The sequence below is a fragment of the Mesoplodon mirus genome (genome assembly GCF_964341445.2).
Source record: "Mesoplodon mirus genome assembly, chromosome: 7".
NCBI lineage: Eukaryota > Metazoa > Chordata > Mammalia > Artiodactyla > Ziphiidae > Mesoplodon > Mesoplodon mirus.
The window spans coordinates 57,168,212-57,191,850 of record NC_138983.1 but is presented as its reverse complement, the minus strand read 5'-3'; the positions used below and the strand labels follow the sequence as shown (position 1 = coordinate 57,191,850).

At 37.8% G+C, this 23,639-nt stretch overlaps 1 protein-coding gene across 3 annotated transcripts in view; it reads right to left on the bottom strand.

Moving 5' to 3' along the window:
* FCHSD2 (FCH and double SH3 domains 2) overlaps nt 1-23,639 on the bottom strand; it is a 316,260-nt gene that overhangs the window by 186,300 nt on the left and 106,321 nt on the right. For all 3 annotated transcript variants that reach the window (XM_082626729.1, XM_082626728.1, XM_082626727.1), the window contains exon 4: nt 8,169-8,245. In XM_082626729.1, the coding sequence (XP_082482855.1) occupies nt 8,169-8,245 (77 nt within the window). The remainder of the gene's footprint in view (nt 1-8,168; nt 8,246-23,639) is intronic.

Sequence of the window (23,639 nt, the reverse complement as noted above, 5' to 3'; positions counted from 1 at the left end):
AACAGCAATCCAGTAATTGTGCTTTCTCCTACAATATCAACTTTTCCCTCTCTACTGGATCATACTCATATAATGTCTCGCATCTTAAAAAAAAAAAGCCCTCCATCAACCCTCCATTTCTCTCCAGCTACCACCCCAATGTCTGCTCCCTTTAACAGCAAAACTCCTCAAAAGAAATGTCTGAAATTACTGTTTCCATTTCTCCTCCTGGTGACTCTTGATTCAATTCAAATAAGCTTTTAACATCCACCATTCTGAAATTACTTGTCAAGGTCATCAAAGATCTCCCTGTGGCTAATCCCAAGTCAATTCAAGCTTTGGGCCTATTACTCAGTCTATCAGCAATACTGACCTAGTTTATCCTTCTTGAAGTGCTATCTTCACTTGGCTTCTAGGATAGCTCTCTCTCTTGGTCTAGCCTTATCTCACTAGCCACAATTTAGGCTCCTTTGCTAGTTCCTCTTCATCTCATTGCCCCGTAAATGCTAGAGTGTCCCCACAGTCAGCTTCTTCTCTTCACACTCACTCTTTAGAGACTGCTCATGCAGTCTCAAGGCTTTAAATACTGTCATTACGCTGACTATTCCTGAATTTTTAATTCAGACATCTTCTCTAACCCCTCAGTTGCCTATTTAACATATCCAACTCAGATATTTAGTAAGTATCTTTTTTTTTTTTTTTTTTTGCACTACATGGGCCTCTCACTGTTGTGGCCTCTCCTGTTGCGGAGCACAGGCCCCAGACGCGCAGGCTCAGCAGCCATGGCTCACAGGCCTAGCCGCTCCGTGGCATGTGGGATCTTCCTGGACCGGGGCACGAACCCGTGTCCCCTGCATCGGCAGGTGGACTCTCAACCACTGCGCCACCAGGGAAGCCCTAGTAGGTATCTTAAAACTAACATGTCCAAAAACAAATTCTTGATTTCCCTGAAATCTGTTCTGTTAATCTATTCCATCTCACTGACAGCTACTCAAACCTCTAGTTGTTCAAGCCAAAACCCCTAGAATCATCATTGATTCCTCCTTTTTTTTCTCATATTCCACATCTGATTCACCAAGAAATACCATTCACTAGACTTTAAAAATATAATGGAATCTGATTACTGTCTATCTCTTCCACTGCTACTACCCTGGTTTCAGCCACCATTATCTCGTGCCTGGATTACTACAATAGCCTAAATGACCTCTCTCTGATTTTGCTCTTGTCTCCCTAAAGTCTAGGCTCTACACAGTATATCCACTGCAGTGCCAACCACTTCTTGGTACTCTGTTTTCTTTTTACTATGCTTACTGTCCTTGTCACCAAGTGACAATGTTTAATTACTCATATGCTTATTGTCTTGTCTTCTTTCACTAGAATGAAGACTCCATGCAGCAGAAGCTTTGTTTTATTCACTTTTGTATCCTCAGCACCTAGAACAGGGTCTGGCACAGCAAGCACTCATTCAATATATATTTACAGGAGGAAGGAGAGGAGGGAATGATGGAGACTAGATTCGAACCCAGATCTGTCTGGCTCCCAAACCTCTGCTCTTCTGCTGACATAAGATTGTTCTTGGTCCAGCATTACTATTAAAGAATTTTTAAAAAGAGTCTCTTCACTCTAAAAAAGGTGTATACTAAGTTCTCTGTGTATGTCTTACACAATTTGTGCCTCATATCTCCTGTACCGTTATTATTTTTTGTTAAAATGACTCACCTTTTAAACTAAAATATATGTATCTTACTACTTCATATTCCACTCTAATTGAAAAATAAAACTTGCCATAATAATTAAGTTTTAATTAGTAAAATTCAAAAATATTGATCCATATACCACCTAAAATCACACTGTGAACTATTTCTCATATGACTATTACAATGGAAAACAGAGAAAACCTTATCAGGGAAAATTTTTATTAAGAAATAAACCAACAGGGCTTCCCTGGTGGCGCAGGGGTTGAGAGTCCGCCTGCCGATGCAGGGGACATGGGTTTGTGCCCCAGACCGGGAAGATCCGACATGCCGCAGAGCGGCTAGGCCTGTGAGCCATGGCCGCTGAGCCTGCGCGTCCGGGGCCTGTGCTCTGCAACAGGAGAGGCCACAACAGTGAGAGGCCCGTGTACAGCAAAAATAAATAAATAAATAAATAAATAAATAAATAAACCAACAAATTTATTTTGACTGTAGTGGTGGTCACACGAATCTACATATGTGATAAAACACCACAGAACTTAATATGCATTCACCTACATACACACAAATAAGTACATGTAAAACTGGTGATTCTAAATTAGATTGGTGGATTGTATCAATATCAATTTCCTGGTTGTGATGTTGTATTATAGTTACGCAAGATATTACTACTGGGGGAACTGGGTGAAGAGTATAAGAACACTCTTTGTATTATTTCTTAAAACTGCACATGAATCTATAATTTTTTTTTAAGTAAAAACAAAAGTTTAACAAACAAAAATCACAGATCTACCCTTGGCCTGGAATACAGCACCACACATCAAGAAGACTCTAGAAAATGTGACAAGTTAAATTCATAATCTAAGATTAACTTACATAGTGACTGATAACAGGAGAAAGTATGGTGTTTAATAAATAAGTGCTCATGTATTGCTGTTTTTGGTAGTAGGAAGGGAGACTATCCTCAGCCTAGATAACAGAAGTAAAGGCAGGGAGAATGACTGATACTCAGTCCAGTTGAGGTGTGATAAGAACTGCAGTACAACTGCAGCTTAAGATGCCCAAGGGTTGGGGAACCAAGCATGAAAAAAGGAGAAATGGCCAGAAAGGAGGAAAGAAAGGTAATTTGGAGTCAGGATTCTTCCTGGCTTTTGATATCATAAAAAAAATTTTTTTTTTAATTTCATACTATTAGCAAGGAGAAACAACAGAAGATTTTTCAAGTAGGGGATGAGAGTAGGCCTATTTTACAAGGACATACAGACATACAGGTTGGTGGTAATGTGGCAATGAAATTGTGAAGGGGAGAGATCACAGCGAAGCAGCTACTTAACATTCCTAAGAGAAGATGAGGTCTGAAAAGAAGTCACAGTTGGAGGCAGCTGACTTGTTGGTTCCCAAGCTGAAGAGTTAATAAAAACACAGATCATTACTAGTTTATAGGCGATATTTAAAGACAGAAATATAGATAAGATTACTTAAAACTGTCACAAGAGAGCTGAGGGAACTCCAAGAAATATTTACATAGAAAGGACTTGCTATGGTCTGAATGTTTGTGGTCCCCTGAAATTCATATGTGGAAATCCTAATCCCCAAAGGTGATGATGGTATTAGGAGGTTAGGCTTTGCAGAGGTGAAGGCAGAATAGTGCCGTTATAATAGAGACCCCACAGAGCTCCCAAACCCCTTCTACCAAGTAAGGGCACAACTAAAAGTTGAAAAGTCTGCAACTCAGAAGAGGGACTTGACCAGAACCTGACCATGCCGGCATCTTTGTCTTGGACTTCAGTCTCAAGAACTGTGAGAAATAAATTTCTCTTACTTATAAGCCACCCAGTCTGTGGTATTTTGTTATAGCAGCCTGAACAGACTAAGACAGGACTGAAAAACCTGTCCTCAAAGATTAAAAAAAAAAAAAAAAAAAAAAAGGTCTTAGAGAAAGTATTACTACAGAAGTCTAGTTTCCAGGCAAATGGGGGTGGGTTTAATGGCATTAAATGGTGCATGTATCATCAGACTGGCAAAAATTTTCAAAGATTGACCATGTGCCCTGTTGGTAAAAAAATAAAAAGAAATGGGTAATTTCAAATCAAATTTGAAGACATGTAAAATATACTAAGACAGAGTTTATGAAGGTTAATTTATAGTTTCACATTTTAAATGTATAAACCCTTTGACCCAGCATGTTCCCCTCTAAGAATTAACCCTATAGATATACTTTCACAGTGCACAAAGATATAACTATGTGCATACATGAGTTATCCACTGCAGCACTATTTGCAATAGCAATAAACTAACTACCAACAGAAAAATGGATAACAAACTATAATTTACCCACACTGTGGCACTAACATAGCCACTAAAAAGAAGAGGGGACCTGAACAAACTGACTTGAAGGGACATCTAAAATAGACTCCTTAGAAAAGGGAACCCTCATACACTGTTGGTGGGAATGTAAACTGGGCAGTCACTATGGAAAACAGTATGGAGGTTCCTTAAAAAACTAAAAATAGAGTTACTATCTGATCCAGCAATCCCACTCCTGGGCATATATCCGGAAAAGATGAAAACTCTAATTCAAAAAGATACATGCACTCCAATGTCTGCAGTGGTACTATTTATAATAGCCAAGACATGGAAGCAACCTAAGTGTCTATCAACAGATAAGTGGATAAAGAAGACGTGACTGATACACACACACACACACACACACACACACACACACACACACACACACACACTGGAATGTTACTTAGCCATTAAAAAGGATGAAATACTGCCATTTACAGCAACATGGATGGACCTAGGGATTATCATACAGAGTGAAGTAAGCCAGACAGAGAAAGACAAATACTACATGATATCACTTATATGTGGAATCCAAAAAGTAATACAAATGAACTTATTTACAAAACAGAAACAGACTCACAGACAGAGAAAACAGACTTCTGGTTACCGAAGGGGAAAGAGGAGGGGGAGGGATAAATTAAGAGTAGGGGATTAACAGATACACACCACTATATATAAAATAGATAAACAATAAGGATTTACTGTACAGCACAGGAAACTACATTCAATATCTAGTAATAACCTATAATGGAAAAGAATCAGAAAATAATATATGTATGTGTATAGAATATATGCATGTGTAAAGAATCACTTTGCTGTACACCTGAAACTAACATAACATTGTAAATCAACCATATTTAAATAAAAATAAATAAATAAATAATAAAGTAAAATAGACTCCTTAGGTGTGTGTATGGAAGGTGTATGTGTGGAGGGAATTACAAAAGCATATGTATATAATAATTCTAGTTCTGTTAAAAACAGCACAACTGTTTATGTTCATGTATGCACTGCACAGGAAAAATATGGAAGAAAAGACCACATACTTCTAACAGCAATTACTCTAGTAGAAATGTGAATGGAAGTGCTTGGCAAAGAGGATGAGGTACACTTTATACTCTGTTACACATTCAACAAGCATGCATTATTTGGGTAAGAATTTTTAAATTAACAATACAAATATAAACACAAAAAAAGTTAAAGGGAAATTTTAATTGACTAGAGCTGAAATAAACTCCTAATAAACAAACAAACAAACAAAAAATGGCAACTGCCATTCTCACCCTCAATCCTGATCTACTGTCTTTTTTCACTATGGCACCACCATCCTCTCAGTTGCCTAAGTTAAAAAACCTGGGAGTCATTCTACAACCCTTCCTCTCCCTCCCTCTACTTCGTCCTTCAGTCAGTAAATATTTATCAAATGCTTTCTATGCTCCAAGAACTATTTTAGATACTGAGAAAACTACTTTATAGTTTGACAGTTACAGAAAACTGTTTGCAGTCTGTCTCACAACAAATTTGACAAACACAAAAACAAAACTGCCAAATCAATAGCAAGTCCTCTAGCTTCAGTTTTCTAAATATCTCTGAAATCTGCCCCACAACCTAATTTCTACTATAATTTTCATGGTTCAAATAAGAAATGATGAGAGATTAAATCCCTGCAATTCTATTCTTTCTGAATTCTTCCTCATATCCCTTTAGTCCACCTTCATACCCCTTTAGTCCACCTTCATACATTTACTAAAGTATGTTGAACTTGTCATTCCTCTTATGGAAATTCTTTGATGCTTCTGTTATCTTCTGAATAAAAAAGAAACTCTGTGATATGCAAAGTCCTTCATGATGCCTATCTAGGTATCCTCCAGGTCCACCACTCCTCTTACCCTCCAACCCATACACACTTCATTGCTACCTAACATTCATATTTTCTCATGCCTCCCTGCATTTAAGGTGTTACTTCTGCTTAGAATTCCTTCTGCCCAACGCTGATAAACTCCTGCACATCCTTTAAGACTCAGCTCTAGAAGCCTAGGTTTCTTCTACAGTCCCAGTGCACCTCTATTACTACCCAATATCGCAACTGTTTATAGTGGCTATCTCCTTTAAGCTCCTTAACAACAGGCACCATACCTTCTACTCTCTTTAATCCTGAAGTCTACTTTAACAACTAGCATGTAAGTAGATATTTCACATCTATCTCATAAATAAAGAATGAATGAGGGACTCCCCTAATGGCGCAGTAGTTAAGAATCCACCTGCCAATGCAGGGGACAGGGGTTCGACCCTGGGAAGATCCCACATGCTGCGGAGCAACTAAGCCCGTGTGCCACAACTACTGAGCCTGCGTTCTAGAGCCCACAAGGCACAACTACTGAGCCCACATGCCACAACTACTGAAGCCCATGCGCCTAGAGCCCATGCTCCACAACAAGAGAAGCCACCGCAGTGAGAAGACCACACACCACAACGAAGAGTAGCCCCCACTCACCGCAACTAGAGAAAGCCTGTGCACAGCAACAAAGACCCAATGCAGCCAAAAATAGATTAATTAATTAATAAAAAAAAGAATGAAAAAAAGAAAGAATGAATGAATAAATGACTGAGTGTTTACATAGTTGTGTGACCTTGAGTAAAGCATACAACCTGAGACTTAAGTTTCCTCGTATACAAAAAGGGGATAATCATATGTACCTCACAGGTTTGATTATCACGTTTTGATCATCATGGGAGGTAAAGTTCCTAGCATAGCATCTGGTATACAGTAAATATTCAGTAAAAGTTGGCTTAACATACTTTTAAAAATTAGGTTGCATAAGCTAGCCTGGGAGCAGAACCTTATCCTTATTTCTTTGGTAACCTGCATCCTGAATTTCAAACAAACTTGGAATAGAACCTATCTGTAAGTTGGAGTCCTTCTTTACTCTCTAGCAACCAGTCTCTTCCTTGGTCACGCTTTCCTCATGACAGCCATACTGAACATATCATTCTCACTTTCACCTCAAGGCTTTTTTTTTGTCTCTTTCGCCTAGGGTTTCATCTCCTCTCTTTCCCCCTTAGCTGAACTTTGTAGATACTGAAAAGTCCACAAGAAAATTCCTATATTTATTTCCTGTTTTGCTTTATTATTCCATATTGCAACTACATATGTATTATTTATAGCTATCATGCCACCTTCCAAGTTATCAGTCAGTCTTGCAACTGTGAAGAACTATTAAGGTTTCTTGTGTATCCTGCAGTTTGCTATCTCCATTAAGAAATTACCTGATGATCCAGCAACTTGATTTCATATTCAGATTCCAAACCACACACTTCAATACTGAGTTCTTAATTACCCTGGATTCCCTGCTATTGTTTCATGAGTAATAATTAGTCTTAACTTCAACCAGACTGCAAGCTCTGAAATCCTGTCTTTGACTTCTGGTTCCCTCAACACTAAGGACAGTCCTGAGCACAAAAGCTAATAAATACTTCCAAATTAACTGCAAAAAAGACACCAAATTCCAAACAAAATTATAAATATTTTAAAGACATCTGTAGGAAGACACAATTTATATTCCATTGTTGTCTACCTTCTTTAAAATTTGTATGTGGAAAAAAAAATTTGTATGTGGGATATTGACTAATCAATTTCTAGATACCTGTGGGTGTGTCTGTATACCATATATATGTATATATACATATATATATATATAATATATATAACTTAGAAACTCCTTTCCCCTAGGCTCACAGAATCCTATCTTTCCAAATGTAGGATTTGTTTCAGAAGTAAAGAGTCAATGATCATGATAGAAATTACAATCTTGTTTCATTATTGTTGTGATACTGTGTTTCATCTATAGGTCACTGAGGAAACAATTTGTGTTCCATTGTCATCTATCTGCTTTAAATTCCTTATGTGGGTATCAATTAAACAAAATGGAATCTGGGCTTAAGACATATGAAAATGATCTATTTCATATACAATATATATGTTGTAGAACATTAACATTGTTTGATAATTTTGACATTATATCTAAAAACACAGCAGAGGAAAGAAGCAATTTTTTTTAAAACTGGAGTCTATGTTGTATATATGTGACATGGCTCTGTGTGAAACCAGGTTTAAAGAAAATGGGCAAGAGCTACTTATTAAGTTACCTGTAATCATTCCGATCATCAGCTTTTATTCCAGGCCAATCTCTCTTCAGATATTGACTAGCCAACTTCTGGATACCCTGTTAAAAAATACATATATAATGTAATAAAATATAATATAAATTATAAAATAAGTATTGTGCTATAAAGGAAGCTCTTTTCCTTAAAATACATTACTAGCAAATCCCGTCTTTCCATATATAAATTTAATTCAGAAGTAAAGAACCAATGATAAATGGTAGAACACCATAACTTGTTTCATTATTTTCAAAGTCTTCTCTTGTCCTCATTTTTAGGAAAAAGGTGAGTATAAAGATGAGAAAATTGAAACTTAATTGAAATGCTTTCCACTTCACCAAACTATGTGACCAGCCATAAAAACAAACTACCCCGGTATATCACAGGGAACACAGCTGTCCACCTCCACAGAGCTCTGATTACTCAGCTTGACATCTCAATTTTCCATCATTCCTCTGTTGCGGCATATACTGCATTTCTGAATCCCAGCAGTCAAACTCATATACCAGGAAAGACTACAACACATTCAATATGGAGCAGATAGATAAACACTGGCTTGTAAAATTAATGGACAAACCTTGTTGCTATTCCATACTAGTAATTTTCAAGACAGACTTTAAGAGTTTTTTTCTTTTAAAATAATACCATGGCATAAATCACTTAAAATGAAAAAATTAGTTTCACAAAGAAATACTCACTTATTGTTATCCATACAAACATGAACCTAGACAAAACAGAGTATCCATAATAGGTACAGGATTTTATTGGCAAGGTTAAACTACTCACTCTGAATATAGAGCATACTACTTTTAGAAGGAAACATATGTGGTTCCCTAACACTGTAACAGGGTCCAATGTAATGGATCAGAAATCATTAACTTTGGGATATTCATCTCTATACATGCAACTTTAAAAAGAACAAACAAAATGCTGAGATGAAGAAAAATCACATTAATTGACTGCCTACTTTAAGCAGAAGCTGCCCAAGTAAAATCAGTGGTGCATTCTATACATGGTACCTTTCTACTAAGGTCTGCCAATCAATTTGGCTTAATTAAATCCATTGTTGAATGTTTCTGTTTACCATTATTTCAATGAGCCCAAAGGGTAGCAGGAACTACAGAGAAGCTCCTTTGAATCTCGAGTTCCTTTTGAATTTGGCAATAGTTTGGTTTCACTATTTTCAGGTCCTATGTATTCTGAAAACTCACATGTAACTGCATATCCACAATACTTCCACTTACATACCTTGCACTTTGAGGAATACAATTACTAAGTCTTCCCTGAATACGTACAGAATTTTTTTTCATTTCTGTACCTTGTTCACACCATTCTTTATTTGTATGAAATCTCTTCCCACCACTCCCATTCCTACCAGCTGAGTCCTTGCTGCCCCTCCTTTAAACTGATTTTTAAATTTCCGAACACAAAATATTCAAAAGTATGTAAGAAAAATGTGGAAAGTTTAAATGCCTAAGTGTTTGGTTTCATTTCATTAAAAGAGAATAGTTTATCATTCTTTCTGCATTCATTAGCTTGAATTCTTTTTTAAAGAACTATCCCTCCTGGACTGTTTGGGTATGCTGAGGTACAGTTCTTAGAGGAAAGGCACGATAAATACTTGACTGTCCAGTTTTGGTCCAAAAGTGAACAATAAATTTTTTAAGTAACATTATGAACTCACATATTTTGAATAATGGATGTGTTTCAATCTACTGCAGTCACAATTCTCTTGATGCTCCAAATGCTACATCTGTGGTCAGTGGGAGCTCCTCCAAGTTGGCTCCCATATCATGACCCCAATAGACTTTAATAATTTCTTTGTTTTCTTTTACAGTTCCTATTCTAGATCTGCAGTAAGCTAGTTTTCCAAGGAATTCTGATCACTTTCAGAGAGAAACCATATTTAGAGACCACAATCTAGGTACTTCCTTATCCTTTTGGTCTTACTTTGTATCTTTCTCTAAGAGGGCTTTCCTAATCACTGTATACAAAGTAGCTCACCCTTCACTCAGTTGCCCTCTCTCACGTCAGCCTACTGTATTCATAATCCTTATACATTGTTACTGTCTGGTTTAAATATGCTTTGCCTATTTGCTGACAATAAGCTCCATCAGGTACAGATCTTGTCTTTTTTCTTTCTTTTTTTTTTTTTAATCACTATGTCTCCAGGCTATAGCAAAGAGCTTAGTATTTAGTTGATACCAATAATGTTCCCTGACTGCACGAATAAATGCCACCTACATTATTCCATTTCTAATGTATAATACTCAAACTCCTTTTGTGTTTTTGCCATTCTGAGTTAGAAATGTTTAGATCAAAATTTCTCTGGTTCCCTAATTTTCATATACTCAAATAAAAAAAATATATCAGATTTCTAAGATTATGACCAGATGGTTTTTATACAATAAATAAGTAAGTTCCTTAGTAAAATTATAGTCAACTTTGACCATCTCCATTACTGAAAGGGAACATATGTGTAGATACTCTGAAGCAATGAAAAAAGTTTATTCCATATTTAGAAGACAGTACATATTAATTTTTATGAAGATTCAAGTAAGTTAAGATCCCTGAATTCAAAGAACTCATAATATGTAGACAGGAATAGGAAGCATACAGCATAAAATGGGAGGCAACGGATGGGTTGCTGCCAAATAAGTGGCAATATGTGATACAAGTACCCAGAGGAGGAAAGGATCATCTGATATTTTCTTAACAAATTTACATCTCAATAATATGATACTGACTTTTTCAGTTTAATAACTGCTAAAGTGGTTACAGAACAATCTTTATAGAACACGGGATATGATAGGAGCCTCAGATTATGAGAAGGACTAAGAGGGCAGAATGACAGCAATGTAAATTTATATAAAACAAATGAACTTACTAACAAGCATCTCAACACACTTATTTCTCTTAATTCTGTTAGTCCCTGTTATAACTACAGAGAAATTGGACGCTTAGAACATACAAAATTTACTTAAAGTCACAGTTAAGTTTGAATTAGAATCCCTAGTTATCATTCTAAATCTTTGCCCACAAAAATCACTGTAGATTTTATATAATTCTTTAAAATTTTTTGAAATTCTTCAACTTGTTATTTTTGTGCATTGTAAGTTACAACAGCAATTTCTAGAGCTCTAAACCACAATGTTGAACTGTACTAAACTGAATGGAGTGCTTCAGAGATGAGATGAGGGATTCATGAAATAGACAAACAGTGAGATCTTTAGATGAAAGACTTTATTCAAGTTAGTTCAGAGAGACAGGAATCATGGCTTCTGTGTGCTCCATGCAGCTGTTCAAGATCTAATCTGCATGGATGCTCAAGAAATACTCCATGGCCCTTATAAGAAAGGTCCTAAATAACATTTCATGCTTCTGAAAGCATTCTATACTTAATTGGTTTACCTTTTACATTATGCTTAAAGCTACATCTTATGAATAAAAGGTTTACTTGTATAGAAAGTAAAATCTACCACAAGTAAATGGCTAAGGAAGATAAACCCGTGGCTGGTAATTTTTTTTTTAATGTTTTTTTTTTTAATCACTTTCCCGGCCCACAACATTACTTTACATTACATTACTCTTTAAAACTGATGCATTAGATATAATATTTACATTTACATGAGTATCACTAATATATAATGTTGATTTGATTTCTAATACAGTTTACTCTAGAGCAGTGGTTTCCATAAAAATGTACTATCAATATACTCTTTGCAACATCCAATAATATCCCATTCCAACTTTTAAAAAAGCCATCAATGTTTGATGTAAGACTTGCTTTGTTTCACCTCTCAATAACACTTGCTATATTGTTCTAATAAGTGAAGCAACACAAAGAAAGACACTGTTCAATAGACACTGGGAAATGGACTGATGGCTTAACCTTTTGCCCATTTACCACAGAAAGCTGAGCAGAAGTGTGCCCCATGGATCTCACACAGGTTATTCTGTATTCATTTTTCACCACTAACATACCGAGAAACTAATATTTAAATTTTATAAGGATATGATGTCAGATGGCACTTCAAAATTATAGGAAGCCATGTTATGTAATATACTATACCTTTTTGTCATGAAATTCCCAACATTATGTAAATGACTTTTAAAAATTAAAGTCCACTGCATAAGTTGGATACTTCTCAAACTGATATAAATTATACAATGATTATAAATTATGCAATGTCTTACCTATTCTAAAATTACTCTAATAGTAATAGAGAACTTCACATTCCCCCTTAAGCAAAGTTTTGAAATATTTTTCATTGTCTTGTACAGCATATAATTGAAGTTAAGGTTAAAAAAATCAATATATTATTTTAAATTGCATAATAAATTGTCTTTACTTACTTTTCTATTCATTTCATGATAAAATGAGGTATTAATCTCAGGTTACATATTAAACATGTATTTAGATATGTTTAGATTTTTCCTTTTATCAAAAATAAAGATTAATTTTGTTTAAATTTAATTATGTAAGAAAAAAGTTCTAATGACATATTAAATGACCTATTTGATTTGAGGACCAAACAGAATAAAAAAGAGATGAAATTTAACACTCATCCATGATAAAAATTCTGAAGAAACTAGTAGCAGAAGAAAACTTCCTTAAGCTAATAAAGGGTATATACAAAAAGCCTACAGTTAATGGGACTTCCCTGGTGGTCCAGTGGGGTTAAGTATCTGCCTTCCAGTTCAGGGGATGCAGGTTCAATCCCTGGAGGGGGAACTAAGATCCCACACACTGCGGGGCAACTGAGCCCGCGTGCTCTGGAGCTGATGTGCCACAAATAGAGACCCCGTGTGCCACAACTACTGAGCCCGTGTGCTCTGGAGCCTGCCTGCCACTAAGGAGAAGCCCGCAAGCCGCAACAAAGAGCCCACATGCCACAGCAAAAGATCCCGTGTGCTGCAACTAAGACCCGATGCAGCCAAATAAATAAATTAATTAATTTAAAAAATAATAAATGATTACATTAAAAAAAAAGTCTAGAGCTAACATACTTCTAATGGAAAGTGAATGCTTTCCCCCTAAGACTGGGAATAAGGCAAGGATGCCCTCTCTCACCAGTCCTTTACAACACTGTATTTGTAGTCCCACTCAGTACAAAAAGGCAAGAAAAAGAAGTAAAAGGTATACAAATTGGAGAGGAAGAAATAAAACTACTTCCATTCACAGATGACATGATTGTCTATGTAGAAAACCCCAAAGAATCTACAAAAAAAACCAAACTAAAACAAAAAACAAAACAAGAAAACCCTCCTGGAACTAATAATTAAGTTTAGCAAGGTTGCAAGATAGAAGGTCAACATATAAAACTCAATTGTTCTCCTATGCACCTGTAATGAACAATTGGAATTTGAAATTAAAAAAAAAATTAGGATAGAATTGGGGGGAAAATGAAATACTCAGGTATAAATCTAACAAAATATTAATATGTGTAAGAACTGTACATGGAAAACTCCAAAACACTGATGAAAAAAATCCATGAAAACCTCATGTTAATGGATTAGAAGAGTTCACATTGTTAAGATGTCAATTATTCTGAATTTCATCTATACATTCAATGCAATTCAAATCAAGATTCCAGAAAGCTTTTTTGTAGATATCAAAAGACTGATTTAAATATGTATATGGAGGGCTTCCCTGGTGGCGCAGTGGTTGAGAGTCTGCCTGCCGATGCAGGGGACACGGGTTCGTGCCCCGGTCTGGGAAGATCCCACATGCCGCGGAGCGGCTGGGCCCGTGAGCCATGGCCGCTGAGCCTGCGCTTCCGGAGCCTGTGCTCCGCAACGGGAGAGGCCCGCGTACCGCAAAAAAAAAAAAAATGTATATGGAAAGGTAAAGGTACTAAAATAGCCAAAATAATTCTGAAAATCAAGAACAAAGTCAGAGAACTCACATTATGAGTTCAAGGCTAATTACTATACTATAATGTTACAGTGTAGTACTGGCAAAAGAATGGACACATAGCTCAATGGAACAGAAGACAGCCCCAAAATAGATCTACACAAATATAGTAAATTGATTTTTCACAAAGCACAAAGGCAATTAGATGGAGAAAGGATAGTCTGTATCAATAAATGGTGCAGGAACAATTGGATAACCATATGCCAAAAAATGAATATTAACACTTATCTCATAACTTACACAAAAATTAACCCAAAACAGTTCATAGACCTAAATGTAAAGTACATAAGTACAAAACATGCAGGAGAACACAAAGGAAAATCTCTTTGACCTCTGACAAAGAGTTTCTGCATACAACACCAAAAGCAAGATATATGAAGGAAAAAATGGTAAGTTGAACTTTATTAGAATTAAATTCTTTCCTTTAGGAAAGACACTGTTAAAAGAATGAAGAAAAAAAAAGCTGCAGACTAGGAAAAATACACGCATATCACATATCTGATAAAGGACTTGTATCCAGAATATATAGAGAGCTCTTAAAACTCAACAGTAAAGAGAAAACAACCCAATTTTTAAAATGAGCAAAAGATCTGAACACACACTTCGTCAAGAAGATGTAATGATGGCAAATAAGCATATGAAAAATGCTGAACATCACTTGTCATTATGGAAATGCAGATTAAAACAACAATGAGATACTACTACATACCTATTAGAATAGCTCTTTGAGCTTTTCCAAAAAAATACTACACTATCAAATGTTAGTGAGACTGCAGAGCCACAGGACGTGCTGGTGGAAATGTAAAATGGTACAACCACTCTGGAAAACAATTTGGAAATTTCTTATAAAATTAACACAGACTTCCCATATGACTCAGCAATAGCACTCCTAAGTATTTAGCCAACTGATGTGAAAACTTATGTCCACAAAACCCTGCACACAAATGTTTCTAGCAGCTTTATTCATGAAAGTGGAAGCAGCCAAGATGTCCCTCAATAGGTGAACAGTTAAACAAAATATGGTACATCATTAGAACAGAGTACTATTCAGTAATAAAAGCTATTAATTTACACAACTTTTTTTTGGCCATGCCACACGGCAGGCAGCATCTTAGTTCCCCAACCAGGGATTGAACCCACACCCCCTGCAGTGGAAGTGCAGAGTCTTAACCACTGAACCACCTGGGAAGTCCTGGATAAATCTTAAATTCATTTTGCCAAGTGGAAAAGAGCCAAATTCAAGAGTTATGTACCTTGTGAAATAAAAGAAAATATTTATGTGTTGGTCTCTGTTCCTGGCACAGAGCTCATAAAACTTTTATAAATAGAGGTGCTAGGAGAATTTTGTTCTAGCATTTACTCTTTGACCCCAGTTCATGACACAGAGTTCCTAAGTCCCAATTATTTTCCTGGGTGATAGCAGTGTCTTTTGTTCTAATGAGGTGACTCTTTTGGTGGGCTCCTGGATGAGGGCTAGTCACCAGAAAGACCAAGCCATATTCTTGGAATTTCTAGCCCTGTTTCTTAATCTCCAAAGAGGAGAAAGGGGCTAGACATGGAGTTAATAAATGATCACACCCACATGATGAAGCCTCCATAAAAACCTCAGTAGTATGGGGTTCAGAGCTTCCAGGCTAGTGAACACCTAGAGGTGGTGGAAGAGTGGCACACCCAGAGAAGGCATGGAAACCCTACACCCCTTCCTACATACTTGTCCTATGCCTCTCTTCCGTCTGGCTGTTTCTGAGTTATATCCCCACTTAGAAGACTATTGCAGGACAGGATTCTGGGAAGATGGCAAAGTAGAAAGCACCAGGATTCTGTTTCCCAACACAGACAACAGATGCAATGACAGAATCTGTCTCACATAACTATTTTGGAACTCTGAAGTCTTTTTAACGGTTGTAACTTCCAGAGAAAGGCTTGGATGTTAAACAAAGTTAATTTCAACCAATTTCTCACTTAGCTCAGCAGCAGTTACCCCCCACCTCCCAGCCCAGTGGCAGGCAGCCATGAACTTGTTCCTGTAGCAGCCTGCATGCAGCTTGCAGGAGACACCGTGGGCAATAAGGGCCCGTCCTCCAAATATCAGGTATCTGTGCTATGATCACTGATTGCTGCTTCTGATCAAGGATGTGGAGACACAAAGGTGCAGACACAGAGGTAGATGGCCATTGTTGAACCCCTATTCGCCAATGAAGAAAAGTGAACAAAGGCTAAGGAACCTTTGGGCCACCAACAAGTGGACCAATCAATATATGCACTGTGGGAGTCCTAGAAGGAGAATAGAGAAAGGGACAGTGAGATTATATAAATAATGGTCAAAAACTTCCCCAATTTGACAAAAGACAAGAATATAAACAGCCAAGAAGCACAACAAATTCTAAGTAGGATGAACTCAGAGACCCACACTGAGACACATTATAATCAATCTGTCAAAAGCTAAAGATAAAAAGAGAATCTTGAAAGCAGCAAGAGAAAAGCAAATAGCCACATACAAGGTATCTTCAATAAGATTATCTGCAGAGTTTTCAACAGAAATTTAGGAGGGCAGAAAACAGTGGGTCCATATATTCAAAGTGCTAAAAGAAAAAGAACTGTCAATTGAAAATACTATATGCAGCAAAACTGTCCTTCAAAAGTGAGGGAGATATTAAAATATGCTCAGATAAACAAAAGCTGAGGAAGTTCCTGACTACTAGACCTGCCCTGTAAGAAATGCTCAAGGGAATCCCGAAGGTGAAATGAAAGGACACTAGACAGTAACTTGAAGCAGTATGAAGAAATAAAGATCTCACTAATGGTAAATACATGGGCAACTATAAAAGCTAGTATTATCGTAACAGTGGTTTGTAACTCCACTTTCTGTTTTCTAGTTGGTTTAAGAGACTACACATTTCTTTAAAAAATTGTTAGTCCAAAAGCTAGTGTTATTGTAACTTTGTTTTGTAACTCCACATATTGTTTTTTATATAATATGAAACTAATGCATCAAAAAAATTTTAGTTTATGTTTTTGGATACATAATATAAAAAAACATAATTCTGTCCTATCAATAAATGAAAAGGTTAGGGATGAAGCTGTAAAGGAGCAGAGTTTTTGTAATGCTTCTGAAGTTAAGCTGGTGTAAATTCAAATTAGAGTTTTACAACTTCAGGATGTTAAATATAACCACAAAGAATATACGCAAAAGGAAGAAGAAAATTAAAACATTCCACTCCGAAAACTCAACACAAAAGAGACAATAATGCAACATGACAAAGAAGTCAGTACATTCTTACTTTAAATGCAAATAGATTAAAGTCTCCAATCGAAAGACAGAGAGATTGACAGAATAGATTAAAAATCATGATCCAACTATATGCTGTCTACAAGAGACTCTTCAGATCCAAAGAAGACTACTGCAGCAGTATTCTGGCAGAGATGATGAGGGTTTGAACTGTGGTGGAGACACTGGAGATAGAGAGAACCAGACTGATCTATAAAGGTATCTGGCAGGGAAAAACTGACACGATTGGTAATGGTCTAGCTATGGAAGAGATAAGAAGGAAGGAGACAACATGGATGACCCTTTGGATTTTGGCTTTATACAAATGGACAGGTGATGGTATGTCTCCCAGGGATGAATACACTGGTAGGCTATTTAATTGCAGAAAGGGTTGTTGGATTATAATACAAATGATACTAGGTTTAGCAGAAGTATAAGAGGAGAATGCACTATCTCTCCTAAAGTGAGAGATGTCAGGAAAACCTATGTAAACTTAAGTACATTGGAACCGGATCTGAAAGAGCAAATAGGAATTTGAGCAACTGAGAAAGGAAGAGGGCGTTCCAGGGTTTGGCATAACTTAGGTGAAAAAAATTCGTGATGAAAAAATAGTAGGGAAAATGTGGGAGAAGGGTTGGTGGGGTAAATTTTTTACTTCTAAGCATCCAGCTTGTTCTTTTAAGCTTACACTTACACTTATATAGTGAATTCTTCTTTAGCGCTCAGGGGTTAACTACTCTCAAAGAAGTTTTCCATGAAGTTATTCTCATTCTTTAAGAAAGACCCTCCAATGTCTTTCTTTTACTCAATTCAGAGTAAAAGCACCGTTACTACCATTCAGCTTAAAATAGAATCATAGGGCTTCCCTGCTGGCGCAGTGGTTGAGAGTCCGCCTGCCGATGCAGGGGACACGGGTTTGTGCCCCGGGTCTGGGAAGATCCCACATGCCGCAGAGCGGCTGGGCCCGTGAGCCATGGCTGTTGAGCCTGAGCGTCTGGAGCCTGTGCTCTGCAACAGGAGAGGCCACAACAGTGAGAGGCCCGTGAACCTCAAAAAAAAAAAAAACAAAAAGAATCATAAAAACACATTTAAAAAGATGTTTCCTTGGAGAGTTATGGTCCTAATAATAACTGGAATAAGTTAATTTACTGTGCATACACAAAACTCACAGTGTTTCCCTTAATATACAAAGGAGGTATAAAAGTCTGTCTGAAATATTCTTAGTTCTCCACTGAATGCTGCTATTACGACAGTTTAATAAGAGAAAGTATGTGCAAAAATCCTGTTGGACTTAAACAGAGAGAACATGTTAAATGTCCAGTTTATATAATGCTGTTGCCAATAGGAGTGTATAACTTGGAATTTTGTTTAGTAAAATGTATCTTCCTTTTAGGAGGCAAAAGGCCAAATCTACCTGATGTTAAATGCCAGTTATTTAATAATTTTCAAGTTCACTTCAACCATTTCCCCCCGCTCCAGTCTTGTTTATGCCTATAGAGTTCTTCCATTTATTCCCAAAGCAATTTATATGCAAGCTTTAATCAAGAGAAAACCCTACTGACTAAAAGGCTTACCTCTCCTATTTCAATAGTTTTTACTTCATTTTCCATTTTTCAGTAGATTGTTTAACCACGAAATGATGGCTATACTTTTATGAATGTTTTTTCTTTCCCCCATATTTTGAGAATTTTTCATTTCACATTGCTGGAAGCTTTTAGTAAGAAAAACAATAGTTTTTACTGTGTGTTACAGTCATCTTCCAATAAAGATTAATATTATTTGTTGTCAAAAAACAAATTTGGGGGATTTATTTTATAATATTTAAAACATTATCAACTGGAAAACAAATGATGACACAGATTTTTAGAGCAAAATATACTAAATTTTGGCTTATTTAGAATATTAAAGAGTTACTAGACATCATTAAAATTGTGTTCTTATTCCATTTTTTAAATTAAAGTTAGATTTCAAGGCTTGGATTAGCTGATATCTATTTGTAAGCTTCTGACTGAGGGTTTTATTGAGGGGAAAAACAACCTAGTTGCTGTTGTTTTAAACAATAAGAAAAGTGTTATATTAGTCAGCATGATTGAACTGTCTACTTGATCTCAAAGACAGCTGTAAAAGCAGTTCCTTTTTCAAGCAGAAACTGGAATGTAGCAAATCAGCAAGCAAATAATTTCATGAGCTGGACCCTTAGTTATCTTAAAATAGAGGGGGGCATTCCAGAAGAAACAGACAAAATGTGACTGAACATTCAAGGCAAATGAGAGCCATTCTTCCTCATTTCTCTTGTTGAATGGAAAACATAACTAGTCATTAGAGTTAATATTTGAGTACTTACTATTTGCACTCAACTAACATTTAAAGCCACCACCTTATGCAGTAGATGCAACGGAAGTTTTAAAAGGCTAGGTAATTTGTATAAGATCACGTGGCTAGTTAAGCCTGGGTTCAAAACCAGGTCTTCTTTCAAAGTTTAAAACACTTTCTGAGCACTCAACTCACTCTGATATAACCACAGACTATCTCAAACCACTATATATTTTGGCTAAGGGATGTCTTTAAGTTCTTTAAAGGACAGGGCTATAAAAATCTAGCACAGTTCAGTCTTTGCTCAGTAAATAAATGCTGAACCGAATCATTAACCATTTTGGTGAACAAATAAACACATACATTTTTAAATTAAGAGGTTTTTTTTAAGAGCAATTTTAGGTTTACAGAAAAACTGAGGAAAAAGTAGAGTTCCCATATACTCCCCTGCTCCATAAGACTGTCCGAATATTAACATCTTGCATTACTGTAATACATGTGTTACAACTGATGAAACAACATATTGACACATTATTAACTAAAAGCCACAGTTTACATTAGGACTCACCGTTTGTGTTGTACAGTTCTATGAGTTTTGACAGATGCACAGTGTTATGTATCCACCATTGCATTATCATAATAATAATTTCACTGCTTTAAAACTACCCTGTGTGCCACCTATTCATCTTCCCTTCATCCTCCTCCCTCCCAACCTCTGGCAAACACCAATCTTTTTACCATCTCTATAGTTTTGCCTTTTCCAGAATGTCATATATTTGGAATCATATAGCATTGTAGCCTTTTCAGATCAGCTTCTTCCAGTTTACAAGATGCATTTAAGTGTCTGCTATGTCTTTTGGTGGCTTGATAGCTCAGTTCCTTTTATCACTGACTTCTATTCCATTGTCTAGATATACCACAAGTTGTTTATACATTCACCTATTAAAGGACATCTTATTTGCTACCAAGTTTTGGCAGTTATGAACAAAGCTGCTACAGACATTGATGTACAGGTTTCTGTGTGAACTTAAGTTATGAACACATTTGGGCAAATATCAAGATGTGCAACTACTTGATTATGTGATAAGACTGTGCTTAGCTTCTAAAAGTGGCTACACCATTTTCCATTCCCACTAGCAATGGGAATCCATTGCTCCACATCCGAGACAGCATTTGGTGTTGTCATTATTTTGGATTTTAGCCAAACAGGCGTGTAGTGGTATCTCACTGACAATTCCCTAATGACATATGATGTTGAACATCTTTCATATGCTTATTTGCCATCTGTATATCTTTTCTGTTGAAGTGTCTGTTCAGGTCTTTGACCTATTTTTTTTTTTTTTTAATTTACTTTTGGCTGTATTGAGTCTTCGTTGCTGTGTGCGGGTTTTCTCTAGTTGTGGCAAGCAGGGGCTACTCTTCGTTGAGGTGCACAGGCTTCTCATTGAAGTGGCTTCTCTTGATGTGGAGCACGGGCTCTAGGCACACAGACTTCAGTAGTTGTGGCACGCGGGCTCAACAGTTGTGGCTTTCAGGCTCTAGAGCACAAGCTCAGTAGTTGTGGCTCACGGGCTTAGCTGCTCCACAGCATGTGGGATCTTCCCAGACCAGAGTTCGAACCCATGTCCCATGCACTGGCAGGTGGATTCTTAACCACTGTGCCACCAGGGAAGTCCTTGACCTTTTTAATTGGGTCATTTATTTATTTATTGTTGAGTTTTAAGAGGTATTTGTATAATTTGGATTCAAGTCCTTTATCAGAAACATGTTTTGCAGATACTTTCTTTCAGTCTGTCTTTTCATTCTCTTAACAGCGTCTTTCTCAGAGAAGATGTTTTTAATTTAACATCTATATCTTTAACACTAAGTTTTCATTAACTAAGGTTAAGGAATCTTTAGTCTTTAGGAATCAGATTAGTGAAAAAGGGAAAAACTAAACCTCCAATGTTAGTTCTGACAATGGATTAAGTATGAAAATACGCACAGGTGGTATTTCACTCTAAAGCAGTGTTAACTGATTGTGATGAATTATCCATAATCTAACTTTGAATAATACACATAGAACCCTGAATTGAACTCTTCATAAAATGAGAAAGTTTTAGGTAAATCATTGTTTCATAATTTACCTGTTTTGAAAGTTTCAGTCACCATGATGCTCTCTTAAAATATGGATAATCTATAATGGTATCTCATTTCTACAAAAATAATTTTTCATCCCTAATGCTTCTAACAATACCAGTAAAGAATAATTTTCACAAATTCAATTAATAAATCTTTGTTACAAAGTAACATGTTATCTTCTGTTTTTTAAATGATCCTTTATCAAGCAAAGGGTTTATGACAGTTATGTACAAAGTGCTATTAAGTAACAGAGAGCAAAAACCACTGGACAGACTTGAGAGAGGAGACAAGCAGAGCCAGGGAAAAGTTTCACAGAAAAAGTCATGTTTGAGCTGGGCCTTGAAGGAGGAAGCATAAAGGACTTCCCAGCGAACAAGGAGAGGGGAAAAGATATGCATTAAAAAAATGTGTCAACTTCCGGGTAAGATGGCGGAAGAGTAAGACGCGGAGATCACCGTCCTCCCCACGGATACATCAGAAATACAGCTACACGTGGAACAACCCCTACAGAACACCTACTGAACGCTGGCAGAAGACCCCAGACCTCCCAAAAGGCAAGAAACTCCCCACATACCTGGGTAGGGCAAAGCGGAGAGATTCCCGCACAGAGGATCGGTGCCGAGCGGCACTCACCAGCCCGAGAGGCTTGTCTGCTCGCCCCGGCGGCGCTGGAAGCTGAGGCTCGGGCTTCGGTCAGAGCGCAGGGAGAGGACTGGGGCTGGCGGCGAGAACTCAGCCGGAAGGGGGCTAATGAGCCACAGCTAGCCGGCAGGGAGTCCGGGAAAACTCTGGAGCTGCCGAAGAGGCAAGAGACTTTTTCTTCCCTCTTGGTTTCCTGGTGCGCAAGGAGAGGGGATTAAGAGCGCTGCTTAAAGGGGCTCCACAGACGGGCGCGAGTCACGACTGAAAGCGCGGAGCCCAGTGACGGGCGTGGGACGCTGGGGCTGCTGCTGCCGCCGCCAAGAAGCCTGTGGCCGAGCGCAGGTCACTGTCCACACCGCCCTTCCGGGAGCCTGTGCAGCCCGCCACTGCCGGGGTCCCGGGATCCAGGGGCGGCTTCCCTGGGAGAACGCACGGCGCGTCTGGGGCTAGTGCAACGTCACGCCGACTTCTGCCGCTGCAGGCTCGCCCCGCACTCCATGCACCTCCCTCCCGCCCGGCCTGAGTGAGCCAGAGTCCCCGAAGAGGCTGCTCCTTTAACCCTGTCCTGTCTGAGCGAAGAACAGACGCCCTCCGGCGACCTACACGCAGAGGCGGGGCCAAATCCAAAGCTGAGACCCAGGAGCTGTGAGAACAAAGAAGAGAAAGGGAAACCACTCCCAGCAGCCTCAGAAGCAGCGGATTAAAGCTCCACAATCAACTTGATGTACCCTGCATCTGTGGAATACATGAATAGACAACAAATCATCCCAAATTGAGGAGCCAGGAGTCAGTGCTGTGCCTCTGAGGTGGGAGAGCCAACTTCAGGACACTGGTCCACAAGAGACCTCCCAGCTCCACATAATATCAAACGGCGAAAATCTTCCAGAGATCTCCATCTCAACACCAGCACCCAGCTTCACTCAACGACCAGCAAGCTACAGTGCTGGACACCCTATGCCAAACAACTAGCAAGACAGGAACACAACGCCACCCATTAGCAGAGAGGTGGCCTAAAATCATAAAAAGTCCGCAGACACCCCAAAACACACCACCAGACGTGGACCTGCCCACCAGAAAGACAAGATCCAGCCTCACCCACCAGAACACAGGCACTAGTCCCCTCCACCAGGAAGCCTGCACAACCCACTAAACCAACCTTAGCCACTGGGGACAGACACCAAAAACAACGGGAACT